General features: G+C 38.7%; 1 protein-coding gene across 5 annotated transcripts in view; it reads right to left on the reverse strand.

Moving 5' to 3' along the window:
- Positions 1-14,983, reverse strand: part of BBS12 (Bardet-Biedl syndrome 12) — a 67,766-nt gene that overhangs the window by 43,649 nt on the left and 9,134 nt on the right. For 3 of the 5 annotated variants that reach the window (XM_058721445.1, XM_058721443.1, XM_058721444.1), the window contains one exon: positions 7,405-13,592. The exons of the other annotated variants lie outside the window; for them this stretch is intronic. In XM_058721445.1, the coding sequence (XP_058577428.1) occupies positions 11,447-13,582 (2,136 nt within the window). In that variant the 5' untranslated portion in view covers positions 13,583-13,592 and the 3' untranslated portion in view covers positions 7,405-11,446. Of the gene's footprint in view, positions 1-7,404; positions 13,593-14,983 lie in introns of those variants that run through there. 5 annotated transcript variants of the gene reach the window in all.

Here is a 14,983-nt window from a genome sequence, read left to right on the forward strand (position 1 = left end):
GTAGGGAAGAGCTTTGTAAACATAACATCAAAGGAAAATGATTAAAGGAAAATACAGTCATTTTACAAACATTAAAAATATTTTTAAAAATGAGGCACCTGGGTGGCTCAGTTGGTTGAGCGTCCAACTCTTGATTTCGGCTCAGGTCATGATCTCATGGCTTGTGGGATCATGCCCCGGGTCAGACTCTGCACTGACAGTGCAGAGCCTGCTTGGGATTCTCTCTCCCTCTCTCTCTGTCCCTTCCCATGTTTACGCATGCTGTCTCTCAAAATAAATAAACATTTAAACATATGTAAAGAAAATCACTGTTCTTAAAGATTATTTAAGATTGAGGTTACATTGTCCCACACATTAGTCAAACAAAATTTTAATAATAATATCCACTGTCAATAATGGCTGTGGAAATGACACTTTAATTTGCAGAGCCTTTTGAAAGAACAATTTGGCAAAATTATGTAACAAATGTTAAAATGTCCACCTGTTGACCCAATATCTATCTCTAAGAATTGATCCAAAGGATATAATCATGAATAAGAGGTAAGATTCAGTACAAATACATTTTTTATAGCCTTGCTTATCATGTACCCAAACTGAATTGACTGATAGGATATGGGTTAAAGAAATTATAGTAGGTTATTGTGCTGGGATAACATGATGCCGCTGCAGTTCTTTTACTGAACTCTATTTAATGGTATTGGGGGAAATTCTTTTTTTTTAATTTTTTTTTTAATGTTTATTTATTTTTGAGGGAGAGACAGAGACAGAGCATGAGCAGGGGAGAGGCAGAGGGAGAGGGAGACACAGAATCTGAAACAGGCTCCAGGCTCTGAACTGTCAGCACACAGCCCGGTGTGGGACTTGAACTCATGAACTGTGAGATCATGACCTGAACCCAAGTCAGGCGCTTAGCCAACTGAGCCACCCAGGTGCCCCTTGGGGTGGGGGGAGTTCTTAATATATTACTTTACTTGACAGAAGTAGGTTATATGGCAGTGTATTTAGTCTGAGCCCACTATTGATTAGAAAAAACATATATATATACATCCATGTACACATAAGGGGCCTTAGAAAACTGTACACCAAATATTAATAATGGTTCCTTTTGTGTGTGGGGGAAAAGAGATTAAGAGTTTACTCTAAAGATGTTCTCGAAGAATAATGGAAATAATTAAAAGGTAAATGTGTTTAAAAAACAAAACAAAAGAACCTTCCAGGATGGAAATGTGAATGCAGAAAAGGAGATCCATAGTTAGAGATAAAAAGAATGGGGTCTGGCTATGAGAAGAGAAATAAAAGTACTTAGGAAGAACAGAGGTGCCAGAACATGCAGTAAAATTTGTCAAGGACACACTCAGGTGTGAAGTAATTGCTGGTACAACATGATCTAAGAGCCTGGAAGTGAGGCCACAAAACAACCCAGGCAAATCAGCATGCTTGCTGCTTGCACGGTATGGTCTCTGTTATCCCAGGAGTCAATCTAAAATACTTTAAAAGTTCTCTAGTTTTAGTTTTTAAAAAATATTCTCTAGTTTAAATACAGTCTAAGCTGTCTAAAAAGCTCCATAAAAATATATTGCTGAAAGGTCACAGGGTGAAAACTCATTTAAAAGTAACAAAGAAACTAGGGTTTTTAGAACAGCTCATTAAAACAGTATTTCAAAATGTTTGAAGGTATATCACAATGTTTTACATATAGAAGATAGAGCTAACCACAATCTATTTATTTTCACCTCTTATTTTTTAATTATTTGTTAAAAACATGTGTTTAGTTGGGGCACCTGGGTGGCTCAGTTGGCTAAGCATCTGACTTCGGCTCAGGTCATGATCTCACAGTTCGTGGGTTTGAGCCCCGTGTCGGGCTCTGTGCTGACAGCTCGGAGCCTGGAGCCTGCTTCAGATTTTGTATCTCCCTCTCTCCACCCGTCCCCTGCTCATGCTCTGTCTGTCTCTCTCTCTCTCAAAAATAAATATTAAAAGAGAAAAACCGAAGAACTTATTTACTATCTATCTATCATCTCTCTCTCTCTCTCTCTCTCTCTCTCTCTCTCTCTCTCTCTCTCTCTCCCCCCACCCAAGGCCGGGCTCAAACTCACAACCATGGACCATGTGCTCGAGTCCCATGTTCCAATGACTGAGACAGCTAGACACCTCTGATTTTGACCCTATAATGAATAATTTGCTCCCATTTTACCTTTACTCTATCAAAATAGACTGATATTCGGCCATATGTAGAATTTGTATATTTGTGTTTGTTATTTGTATACCCATTAGCTTCTGGAGAAGCGATATTCAAACTTTGATCAGATGCCCCAGTATATGCATATTTATTTCTCTCTCTATATATGTCCTACCAAACTAATATACATAAACTATATAACAGAAATAAAAAAGTTAAAATTACAAAAATAAAATAAGCAGGAGAAATTCTAATATATTCATCTTGCAGCACATTGTACCTTCCTGTCTGTGCAGTTTTGCTTCTTCAGAGACCACTGGCTGCCATTAGGGTCTCTCAAGACCTGCTACCAGGATCTACCTCTAAATAGTTTGTACCTTGGGCAAAACACTTAGCCTCTGTGTCTCAGTTTATTTGTATTGTTATTTATCATTTCTATTATTATCTTCATTTTAGTTTATTTGTAAAGTGAAGATAATAATAGAGCCTGCCTCACAGAAGTTCCATGAAGATCAAGTGAGCCAGTGCCACAAAGTGCTTCCCATCATGCCTATCCTTGGCATGAAGAAGTGGTCTTTAATGGTAGATAAGATCTGTGATCAATATTCTGCAAGGCACGATCCTTCTTTAGATGATTGCTGAATTAAAGTTGATTACTGGTATTTTAGGAATTCAAGTTGTTTCATATAAAATAATACATGGCAATTTATTCTTTTTTTATTCTTCCTTATCTCTCTGCTCTTTTCTGACATTATCTCCTCAGCCTGAAGCTAAGTGCATGAGTTTTCATATTTTTGCAAAGTTGCAAACTGTGCATTTCCCCTGAACATGTGGATTCAGTTGCCCCAAGGAAAGATAGCAATTACTTTGTATTAAAAATACCATCTCTTCATAGTCTATTTACATTATAGTAGCAATGATCAATTCTGGCTGCACATTATAATCATATGGGAAGGTTTAAAAACCCACATATCTAGGCCCCAATTCCAGAGCTTCTGATTCAGTTTGTCTAAAGGCTCCCCAGGTGATACTACAGTGTAGTCAGGGATTGAGGAACACTGAGCAAGGAAAAAAATCATCATTTTATGTCAATGATTCTCAGTCTTTCTATATACTCCAGTCACCTGGGGAGCTCTTAAAAATACCAATGCCCGGAGCCCTGACCTCTGACTAATTAAATAAATATCTATGGATGTGGTCAGGACATTAACAGTCATAAAAGGTCCCCAGTTGATTCTTATTTGAAGCCAACACTGAGAACTATTGCTCTATTTAAACAAAATACTAAAGTAAAGTAGGTGGCAATCACAATAAGAACTTGACATCATGACTTGTAACAGATGACACATGCATACTCCAAGGTAGGCTGATCCAAGGGTGTTGTGGTCTACAATCACCTGTTGCTCACTCCTGAGTCATCCTAGCTTGCGCTTGACTTTGCTTTCTGAGGCCAGAAAACCCATGTGGGAGAGAGTAGTCCTGCTCTCTTAGAAGTGGCCTACCAGGGTCAGTAACTATTTAAAAGGGTAAAGCACTACACCAAACCTACTATTATTAATTTTTATCATTATTATCCTTAACTGCCTGGGTTCTTCTCTCCTCCAGTCATCTTGAGAAGTGAAATACTTCTTGCCTAGTACTCTCCTTTCCTATTGCTCTTATCTCCAAAGTAGGCACGCTGACCCTTTGTGGTCTGGGCGTTATATCTAATCACCATAAGGAGAGTCAGGGAGGAAGGGGCACAAAGGAGAATCATTAAAATTTTAAGGCCAGGAAAGAAACAGAAATCTCACAAAATTGCTTTATAACAATGATCCAAATGCTTATTTCCCTAGATATTTGTATGCAGTTGAGTTAGATTATCATAATACATATTTAATTTAAACCTTAAAGTCACTTTAAGAATACATTTCACAGATAAACAGATTTAAAAGAGGTTAAGTGACCTGCCCAAGGTCACATAGGGGGCAAAGTCAGATTATGAAAAAGATCTTCTAGTTTTAAGTCTAATGCTTATTTCACTACACTACAAGTGTATCCTGGAGGCTGATAGGTACTTCCCCTTTAGCATTCTTTTATCATGAAAGGAAGAGCCTTTAGCTGGTCCTTGGGGACTGATCTGTTGCTTCCAGAACAGATATGGTTACGTTCTGGGGGGTTAGCGAATATCACAAAGTGGGTGATTGTGGTTATTAGATGTCACTATTGGAGAGATGTCTCCCAAATCAGCAAGTTAACATTCAAAGGTGCCATAGGATGCTGCCACCAGAAAGCTGGTCTGAAATGGAATTGAGTAAAAAGAAAGTAGTGTTTACTTAATTAACCTAACACCTGAATAGAGTATGACAACAGAAGTGAGCAACCTTCTTGGATCATGGTGGGTGTCCAGCATTGTCCTGAAGAGAGAGTGTCTGGCTAGTGCTGCAACAGAGGAGTCCCTTGGTTTCAATTCCAGCCTCAGCAAACAATGTTCCTAGCTTCCCAGAGACTTTTAGACACAGGAGGAAACAATTCTTGGTTCAGTTTATATGAGTATTCTGTTTTTTCTAATAGTCATGTTACAAATATAAATGCAAAATCAGCATCTTGGTTTCCACAACAATTCTCTGAATTTGGTTAGCACAAGAGTTAATTCCTCTGATGATGATCTCCTCCTGTTATCCTGAGGAAAGTTTGTGGGCCTGGAAGGCTATGCTCATGGAAACCCTGTCATTTGGTGACTGCAAGGCATCGCCTCTCTGAGAGACCGTGAACTGCTTTCCCCCTCACTAAATAAAGCCATTTATTGTCGAACAATGGCATGAACTAGTGAGCCAGAGGACTACCCCAAAACTTACATGACTCATTAATGGTTTTGAAAAGTTCCAGAGAATGACTTTAATGTTATACTGGTCTGTGCTTTACATAGGAAAGTCATCCTTTGTAAAGTTTGGCCATTTAGGTCAGCATCTTTAAAAAAAAAAAATGATACAATGCAGATTTCTGTTATGAAAATTTAGAAGGGTTTGTGAAAGAGATTCCTCTCCTGGGTTACTTCCTTTACCATGCTTTCTGTGGACTCTATGTGCTGTTGTGTTATGTGTAGTTTCATCTAATTCTTTTCTGAATTGTGTCAGCTGTCATTCTATAATCTGTTCTGACATCTTCATTTTTAATGTGTGTTTTTTTCAAAAGTTCCAATCTAAATGATTTAACTTGTTTAAAAACATTAATTTTCATCTGCTTTATAGCTAGAGTATTTTTCTGGTAAGTTCTCATGGTCTGTTCAAATTATTTAATCTATTTAAATCTTTTTTCTTATACTAAGGTCATTTGAGGTTAAATAGCTAAGGTCATTTGAGGCTAAATGTCTTTTTTCCCTCATGTCCAAATTACATGGACTTTTGTGGATCCAAACATAGGAGAGATTTCTTATGGAGATGGGCATGGACCAGGGTCAATTTCTCAGCTTCATGGCCCATGGTCTCTCTCCTGTTATAATGAAGGACCAAAAATATAACCTTTTTGTGTAACCCTTCTCTATTTGTCAAAGCGAAGTCTAGTTGGAAAGATTTTCCACCTTTAGCTCTGTGTTTCCTAGAAGTCTACAGACCTTCCACAGAGGAAGATCTTTTCCTCTTGAGTCTGCTGGCCACCCAACCTAATACAAAATGACACTGCTTTACCATTCCCAATGTAAGTTTTCCCTCTGCTTTATTCCAAATGTTTTTGTCCTGCTCTATACTTCTTTCCAACATTTTCCCCTCTTAGACCATGGCTCAGTCCTCCTGGAAAGAAGCATGTGCTGAATAGTTCTGATAACCTTCAGAGCTTAGAGCACTACAGCACTAATCAATTCTCTTGCATCCACACAAACACATAAAAGTGGGGTTGTTTTGGTTTTTGTTGTTGCTTTCCACTCATCCAGAATATGATGCCCATTCTCAAATCTGTTCATCCATACTTCCTTTCCGGTAGAGTCCTTTCAACAGTTTTAGGGTATATAGCTCACAATGACTTGTCAGTAACCCCTTCATTCTTGCTGCTTCCCACTTCCATTCTGCTGATCCTGCATCCATTCAGCGTTGAGGTAGGCAGGTACACCTGCCTATATTCTGGTATTTGTAGGGATTCCTTTGCTAGAATTTCTTGAAGATTATTTTTTGAAGAGCTAATGAACCCCTGGTCCAGAAAGAGTTATTTATCATTAGGAAGACTGGCTATAATGTGATGTAAGATAACTGCAAACCTCTTTGTAGTCTATAATTTTACAGAAGCAGATTGGTCTCAAAGATGTCAATACTTCTTTGGTCTCTTGAAAAATGTCTACCTGCTTATGCACAGAGTTTCTTAGAAAACTCACTTACTTAAATGAATCGAGTTTATGTGTGGGATGGGATTCAGTCTGCAAGGACAGAACAGTTCCTTGAGTAATTACAACTTAAAAGCACTCCTTAAAAAAATTGGAAAAATAGCAGATAAACCACACAACAGTAAAAAGTTTTTTATAATCTGGAAACAAAATGAACTAACAAAATCTATATTAAAATGAGACTTCTAGGGGCACCTGGGGGGCTCAGTCGGCTAAGCGTCCGACTTTGGCTCAGGTCATGATCTCGTGGTTTGTGAGTTCCAGCCCCGCAATGGGTTATGTGCTGACAGCTCAGAGCCTGGAACCTGCTTCGGATTCTGTGTCTCCCTCTCTCTCTGCCCCTCCGCTTCTCATGGTCTGTCTCTCCCTTTCTCTCAAAAATAAACGTAAAAAAATAAAAATAAATAAAATGAGACTTCTACTTTCAAATGAAAGTATTTATAACAAAATTTTACTAAATATTTAATCGTACTAATACAAATACCAACTTCACAAAAAATCTATTATATAAAGTGAGCTAAGAATCTGCATTAATATTAGTGGCGCTCATAATTTTCATAATACTTTAACAAAAACTAAGTGTTGGGCACCTGGGTGGCTCAGTTGGTTGGGCGTCCGACTTCGGCTCAGGTCATGATCTCACAGTCTGTGAGTTTGAGCCCCACATCGGCCTCTATGTTGACACCTCAGAGCCTGGAAACTACTTTGGATTGTGTCTCCCTCTCTCTCTGCCCCTCCCCTGCTCATGCTTTGTCTCTCTCTGCCTCAAAAATAAATTTAAAAAAACTTAAAAAAATTTAAAAAAAACCACAAACAAAACCCCACTAAGTGTTAATGGTATACAGGAGAGTAAAAGTATCGATACCTACACAAGTAAAATAACACACTTTATTTTAAAAAACAGTTCAACACTTAATGTTATTTTAACTTTGAAGACAGTATATATAACTAGAATGATGATCTGTGCAAAGTTTTCATGTGATCACATTTAAGACAACTATTAAACCAAAAATTATATTCTTTTACCTAAGTAGAGGATAACCAAATTATATTTTCTAATATATTTAAATTATCCCTATAAACTAGACATTCTCTTTTCTTGTTTTGTTATTGTTACTTTACAGAAAAAGCTTCCTATCACAGTTAATACTTAGAAATACATTTTGGAGCAGATAAAATCTTAGTGTAAATTCCTGTTCTACTACCTACTAGCTGTAAGATTTTGGGCAAGTTTCTTAACATTATTAAGCTCATTTCCTCCTCTATACAATGGAGAAAATGTTTCAAAGATCAAGGTAATATGTGTTATGGGCTGAATTGTGTCCCCCTCAATTCATTTGTTGAAGTCCTAGTCCCCAGTACTTCAGAATGTGACTGTATTGGAGGCAGGCTTTTTAAAGAGGTAATTAAATTAAGATGAGGTCATTAGGGAGGGCCCTCATCCATTATTAGTGTCCTTACAAGAAGAGGAAATTAGGACACAGATACAGAGGGAAGACATGAAGACACAGGGAGAAGACATCCATCTACAAGTGAAGGAGAGAGGCCTCGGAGGAAACCAACTCTGCCAACACCTTGATCTCAGACTTCTAGTCCCCCAGTTTGGGAGATAATAAATTTCTGTTAAGCCTCCTAATGTGTGCTATTTTGTTATGCCAACCCTAGCAAATTAATACAATATGTAAAGAATTTAGAATAGTGCCTGGAACATGGTAGGTAATTAATAATTTAATTACTATATTATTTCCCCAGAGCTCTTCTAATATTCAACTCCACACATAATTTGGTTCTTACAATGTTCGATTTATGGCTAAGTAGCAATAGAGCTCTGTGATGGGCTCTCAGCATCCCTGCACTTTCTTGCTGAGTTTGAGCTCTCTTGGTTTTGTTTTTTGTTTTGTTTGTTGAGCTCTCTTTTTCCAGGTCATTTCTCAGGGATGTGTTTCCAGTGAGTCACCTTCAATGATGACATATCTCACTCCAGACAAAGAACAGGCTTACTTCTGCTTACTGTAAAAGTTGTGAATTGCCTAAGTTAGGTGTTCTTCTCCTATAACACAACACATTGTATATGCAGGAATTCATCATGGGCTTTTATGGTACCCCTGTGGGACTTGGAAAGACAGAGGATCAACATGAAGCTCTGCCTACTATACAACCATTTGTTTCCAACCCAGAAGTCTCATGTCTCCTGTCAGTATCCCATGGAATTTTAGTTGTTAGCTTGTAAACAGGGCAAAATCTCAGACCCTGCCAGTTCTTGACAGTTTTGGCTGAGAAAGCCATAGTTTCCTGGAAAAGATGAGGGACCCAATGGGCTGGGTTGAGAGAGAGAAGTCTTCCTGAGATCCAACAGTAAATGTTTTCACCTAAGTAGTTGGAAAGGGGAAGGGGAATATAAGTTCCCACTGTCACACTGTACCCCCACTCTTAAATTATGTTTGGAGGATAAGCAGTGTGAAGTAAGATTAAAACAAACCAGTCAAATCATGTATTGGTTGTTGTTCCCTCGCCTCAGGGTGGGAAAAGAAACAATATTAATATAACAAGGCAGCATCCCCCACGGCTCTAGCCAAGAAGAAATTTGGCTGTGGCTGCTAAGTCAAGGGGTCCTCAAAGCTGAAACAAATGCTGCCAGCAATGAGTAACTAAAACTTTGAGCAGATCAAAATTGTAGGTTTGTTGAGCACAAGTTGGGCAGCTGATCAAAACCAAAATTAAATGCAAAGCATTGCTTACTGGCACAGAACCATTCTCTCCCTCTGCACTTCTTGGTAACTCCTTCACCCTGACCTTAGCTGCTTTAAGGAAAAAGCCAAGTGTGGTGGGGAAACTTGGGGGAAGAAAGTGGCTCTGTTAGATACAGGTGCCCAAGTTCCCATTCTAGGGGAAATTGGTATTAGGCATAGGGTGGTCAAAAGTACCAAGGGCTGTAGGACACTGAGGAGGTACAGTGTTATATGGAGGGCAAAAAGAAAGATCCCCAGTTTGGGTGTTCCCCAGACACTGGGAAGTGCCCAGGAAAGAAGTTGACATCAACACTGAAGACAAGGGCCAAGAAAGAAAAAAAGAGCCTCCTTGGATGCAGGGAGATAACAATCTCTTGGCAACTGTTAAAGACCCTAATGTGCCAGTGTTAAACTTCTTTGTCCATGTTCCCATAGGGGGAAAAAGTGACTAAAGTCAAAACTAAGATTAGAATAGATTTGTATGAAAATATATAACATGGTTATATTATAAATGGTCATAAAGTGCCAGAGGACATTTTCCCATTCAGGGTATTACTGCATGTAGAGAAATGAGACAAACTTCCTGCCATCTACTACCACGCCCTAACCTACCCTAATCCTTTGGCAGGTTGGGATTTAGTGTGAGTGCCTCAATGTTCTGATGTCCCAAATGTTCACTAGATAGATGATGGTTCTGGTGGTTAAGTTAGAAGCCTGTGTCAATGATCAGTAGCTCTGACTGTGGCTATTATCTTCTTCTACCAGTAAAAGTGGCTGATAAACCTGAACAAAATTCAGAACTTTGTTTGCCAAGTAGTTTCTCAAGATTATTTAGACAGAGTAATAGCACTTAATTCCTCTGAGAGCCAAACAAACAAAAGTTGTCTCCTTAATAAGACTCTTATTCAGTATTGGAGGCAGTTCATAATGCTATCAATGGCAGCTTCTAGATGTGAAAATGTACAAACACAGGAACGAGGACAACCTAGTTTCAATCTGACTGATTTTATACTTCTATTAATGTTTGAGTAGCCTTGGATTTCGCCATGTATAGCAATAAGGCTGCAACCACTGACACTACCTATGTGACTTAATCAAATCACATAATGGTTATTCAAATTAGGTTTCACAACAAATCTTTAAGTACAGTGACCTCGCCCTGTTGGGATGTGCTTGTATGTGGGGAAAATGGGCCACAGTAGGTCTCTCCATTAGGGATTGGGGATGTGTTTTGGCCATCTATTACCTCCTGTAATTTTGTCAGTGACATTGAAGATTAACAACTCTGTCAAAGCTTCCTGGCATGGGTCGTAATGTGTGACACATTGGTCTTACAGTACATTCATGCTACTAAAAAGACACCCCTCCCTTGGAATTTAAAATTGACTAAATTCAAGACCCTAGGGGGTGTCACTGAGATCAATACTACAGACCAGTTTCATCCTGCTGCTCAGAGTCTGACAGTAGCCTTAATTGACTGCTATATGAAACTAATTAAATAGATTTGGTATTGACTAAACAACCTGTCAGATTAATTGGACTAGCCAAGAGAGTGGCATTCTTACATGAAAATTCAAGTTTGGCCAAGAGCACGTCAGGTTAAGGAGTGAGTATTTGGAAGAGGCCATCCATTATGGGCTCTGAGTGACACTGCATATTTCTGGGTATGCCATGAATACAAGGACCTGACCTATCTTTACCCAGTCCATGTCTCTGGCTTGTATTTACACTGAACAACCTTGAGGCATGAGGTAACAACTCCCCCTGGACAAAGAACAGGATTGTTTCTGTTGACTATAAAAGCAGTGGAAGTCCCAAGCTCAGTGTTCCTTTTCTATAACACAACCCACTGTGTGTGGGTTCCATCACTGTGTGTGTGCTGGCTTCCATCACTGATACAAACCAACAGGAAGCCCTGGCTACCACTTTTGCTTGTGAATAATAAAAGTGCTTTGTCTCTGGCCCAGGTGTCTCATGTATCCTGTAGCATCCCATGAAATAGTAACAGGCTCACCTGTTAGCCTGTAAGTCTGGTGAAATCTCAGACCCTGCAGTTGTTGACAGACATCAGTAATTTTCTTCTTGGTAATAGCTGGCATTTTAGGCACTATGACTTGGCTACTAGGAAATTTATTATTAGCAAGATACATTATAAAAGATTATTTTCCAAAGACTTAGCCAATAACACTACAAAAATAAAAAGCCCTCTGTTTCCTGTGAATTTATCTGTGTGTGTCCAAGTCCAGTAATAATTTCACTGTCTGTCTGAAGTACCAAAAGCACTAAATCCAAAGCTCGGCGCCACGCCTCAGTCTTTGGTGTAACAATGTCATAAACGCTTGGAATCTGTTCCAGTTTATTTGAAATGCCTGAATTAAAAATTCCACTATTTAGTTTACTGTATTCATTCAAGATGTAAGATGAAGGAGAGCCAGAGTCTGTGGCACTTTGTAAATGTTGTTGAATGACTGTGCTGGCTCCCAATTCTGATGAGCAATTGGCAGTGTTATACATGAGAGCTGAAAGGTATTTGTGCCATCCATTTGCCAGGCATTTCAGCACAGTTGATCTGTATAGTGCCAGAGATGAGGCCAGCCAAGAGGAAGTATTATGAAGCCATCCTGAACAGACGTGGTTTCTTTTACTCAGTGATTGCTCTGCAAGAATTTGAAGATGGCTAAGACACAAAAATTCAACTGCGCCACCTCCAAGAAAGACCTTTTGCTCTCTTAGAGCATAATACAGACGATAGGCACAAGTCCAGAACCTGTCTTCTTTGGCTTGCATCTGTGCAGGGAGTGGGCTAGTGAGCACTACTGTAACCAAATTAATTCCTTCTGTTTTTATCATGATTGTCAGTATGTTGATCCTATCTATGACATCTGAGGGAATACTTCTCCAGAAGGTCACACAGACCCCACTGCCCACACAGTTTTCATTCACTTGTGTAATGTAGGCCACCTGTACTGCTCCTGAAGCTTCCGCGAAAGCCTTCATCACACTGCTGTTCACTGAGCCAATTACCAACCGCTTACTGTGCATGCACTTTTCAATTAAGTCTTCAGACACATTTCCTTGTACCAGGACAAGGTTCACATTGAACTTGATTAATACCTGTAATACATAATCTGTCCATTGTTCTTCTGAGCTGTCTTGTTGAACCTTCATGCTTTCTAATAGCGTGTTAATATTTGCAGCCTTATTAAATCCCAGGTGGCGATAATTCTCTGTGAGGTCACCCTCAATGAGAATAATCTGGACAGGCTGATTCTGCAATTCCTTGATCAGAGTAGTATTAGATATTGATACAACAGTGATATATCCTGGGCAGACACAAGAAAAAGTTTCAGGTATACCGGGTAAACAGCAAGTGAAGATTCTTGAAATGTCGAACATAAATGGTATTGTACAGTTGCCTTGTTGCGTACTTGCATTCTGAAATTGTAGTCGAACTGCTTCATCTACTAATTTCATGCTGTTGTGATCTCCATGACTCAAACCCATCTCCAACTCTACCAAATCATTACATCTGTAAGTACGGGGAGTAGCTGCACCATGTTGTTCTAGAAATCCCTCTGGTTTGTTTATCCACCGATTACTATCTGTCCTATTAAAATGCCTACTGTGGATTAGTATTGACTTTCCACAGCGGCTGTCGGTGAGCAGACTCTTTTTCAGAGTTTGAGGATTCTGGTTTTTATTTGCTTCATCTTCAGCCTGAGGTCTAAAGAGTTTAGGTGATCTAACAGGTATCCCAGAAAGGTTGTAAATGGTCAATGATGGAGAGGCAACATCCTTGAGATCATGCGCCTTCTGTAAACCAGTATCTGAAGGGATCTGTAGAAAAGGACACAAACTGACACTACATGTTTCAAGTCCAGAAAATGTCTTTGTGCTGTCTATATGGTCAAATACATTGTGGATAGGTACTTGAAGGGAAACTACCTCTTCAATGCAAGAGTTCAAGCCTTCTGACATTACAGACACTATTAATGAAATGGGGACACCCAAATGAAGACATTCTTCAGCGGCACTGCTCCATGCACCGACAAGAAACAAAAGGGTACTGGTTCCAGTTTTATATGTGTTATTTTGTGTTTGAACTGCTTCATTGAGAAGTTGTCCCACTGCACTGGTTAAATCCAAACTTTCAAGAAGTCTTACTACTGAACTGATTAATATACTTTCATGACGCTCTTCATCAATAATAAATTTAGATGATTTTACTGGGCCTAGGAAGGTTCTTCCTGTTCCTGAAAATGATGAAAGTTGCTGAAGTCCCACATGCCTTCTTTTATTTATGACCCTGCAAGCCATCACCATGAATCCTCATCTGCAAATAAAATAAAAACTTGGAACTTTATTCAGTGTACTGCATGGTTATAATTGCTCATAAAAGAAAAATCCGATATAAGCCCTGCCTTTGAGGAGTTTCTGATATATATAGTTTCCATTAAATATGGTCAGTGCAATGTTACTGTATTATAATGATATTGCGATAAAGGTATGGGCATGTGGGTAAGAAACACTTCATTCAATCATGCAGGTAATAATCCTGGTAGTGTTTCCAGAAGAAGCAATGCCTGAAATGAGTCTTGAAGAACAATCCAAAAGAGCAAATTGAAGGAGGTGGTAGTAAATGCACATATATGTGAAAAAACAGTGTATTTGGGTGATACAAGTAGTTTAGTTTCACAGGAATATAAAGAAAGTAGTGAGAAATGGGAGATGAAGCTCTAGAAGAGAAACAGGTTGGAGCATGAAGGGCATCATGTGCCATGTCAAACCTGACCCAATAATGGGAATCAATCACTGAAGTGTTTTAAGTAAGGAAGATTAAGAAACAGTTTGATGTAGAGTTTGCAAGCCTGCGCTCTCAATCTAGAAGTCTGGGCTTGAACTTGGTTCTAATGCTTACCAGCTGTGTAGACTTCAACAAATGATTTAACTACTCTATCCTGCTTTTGCATCTGGAAACTGAGGAAAATAGCACAATCTACTTCTTAGGGTTATTATAAGGAGTAAACGAGTACAGTGCTTACAACAGTGCCTGGCACATAATCCCTTCTGAGTACTACTGCTACTACTACTAGTGTTTTGGAAATAGCACCACTCTGATAACAGCACAGAGAATGAACTGGATGGGTGCCTGACTGGAGGCAGAGAGGCCGGCTAAGAATCATCTACAGTTATCTAGATAAGGAATGTGGAAGAGGGATGCAGGTGAGAAGATGGACTTGGTTATTGGTTAGAATGTAATGGGGAAAAATACTACTTAAAGAGAAGTTAAAGAGCTATTAGGCTTTTTCCACATAATATTTCAAAATCTACACCTAAGACTAGTAAGAACTTACAAGAGAAAAACTTTCTCCCAGTAAAAAGAATTTTTTAACAAATACCCCCAACTGAAAAGCTGTCTATAATAAAATGACCTGTCTTATGAAATATGAGCTGTCAGTTAAAGCACTAGAACTGAAATTGTAAATAATATAAACTTCTCTTCTAATTCTAATACTTTGTAATTCTTTGAGTGATATTTTTTATCTCAATCCTTTAAATCCAAAATATCTAAAAGAAAACAATTCAGAGTTTTGTTTTTCATCTGATAAATTTGTTTCTTTCTTTTCTCTTTTCTTCAGAAGCTTTTTATTTTTTTTATTATTATTTTTTTTTATTAACGTTTATTTATTTTTGAGACAGAGAGAGACAGAGCATGAACGGGGG

Source organism: Neofelis nebulosa, chromosome 3, assembly GCF_028018385.1.
Source record: "Neofelis nebulosa isolate mNeoNeb1 chromosome 3, mNeoNeb1.pri, whole genome shotgun sequence".
In the NCBI taxonomy this organism is placed as follows: domain Eukaryota; kingdom Metazoa; phylum Chordata; class Mammalia; order Carnivora; family Felidae; genus Neofelis; species Neofelis nebulosa.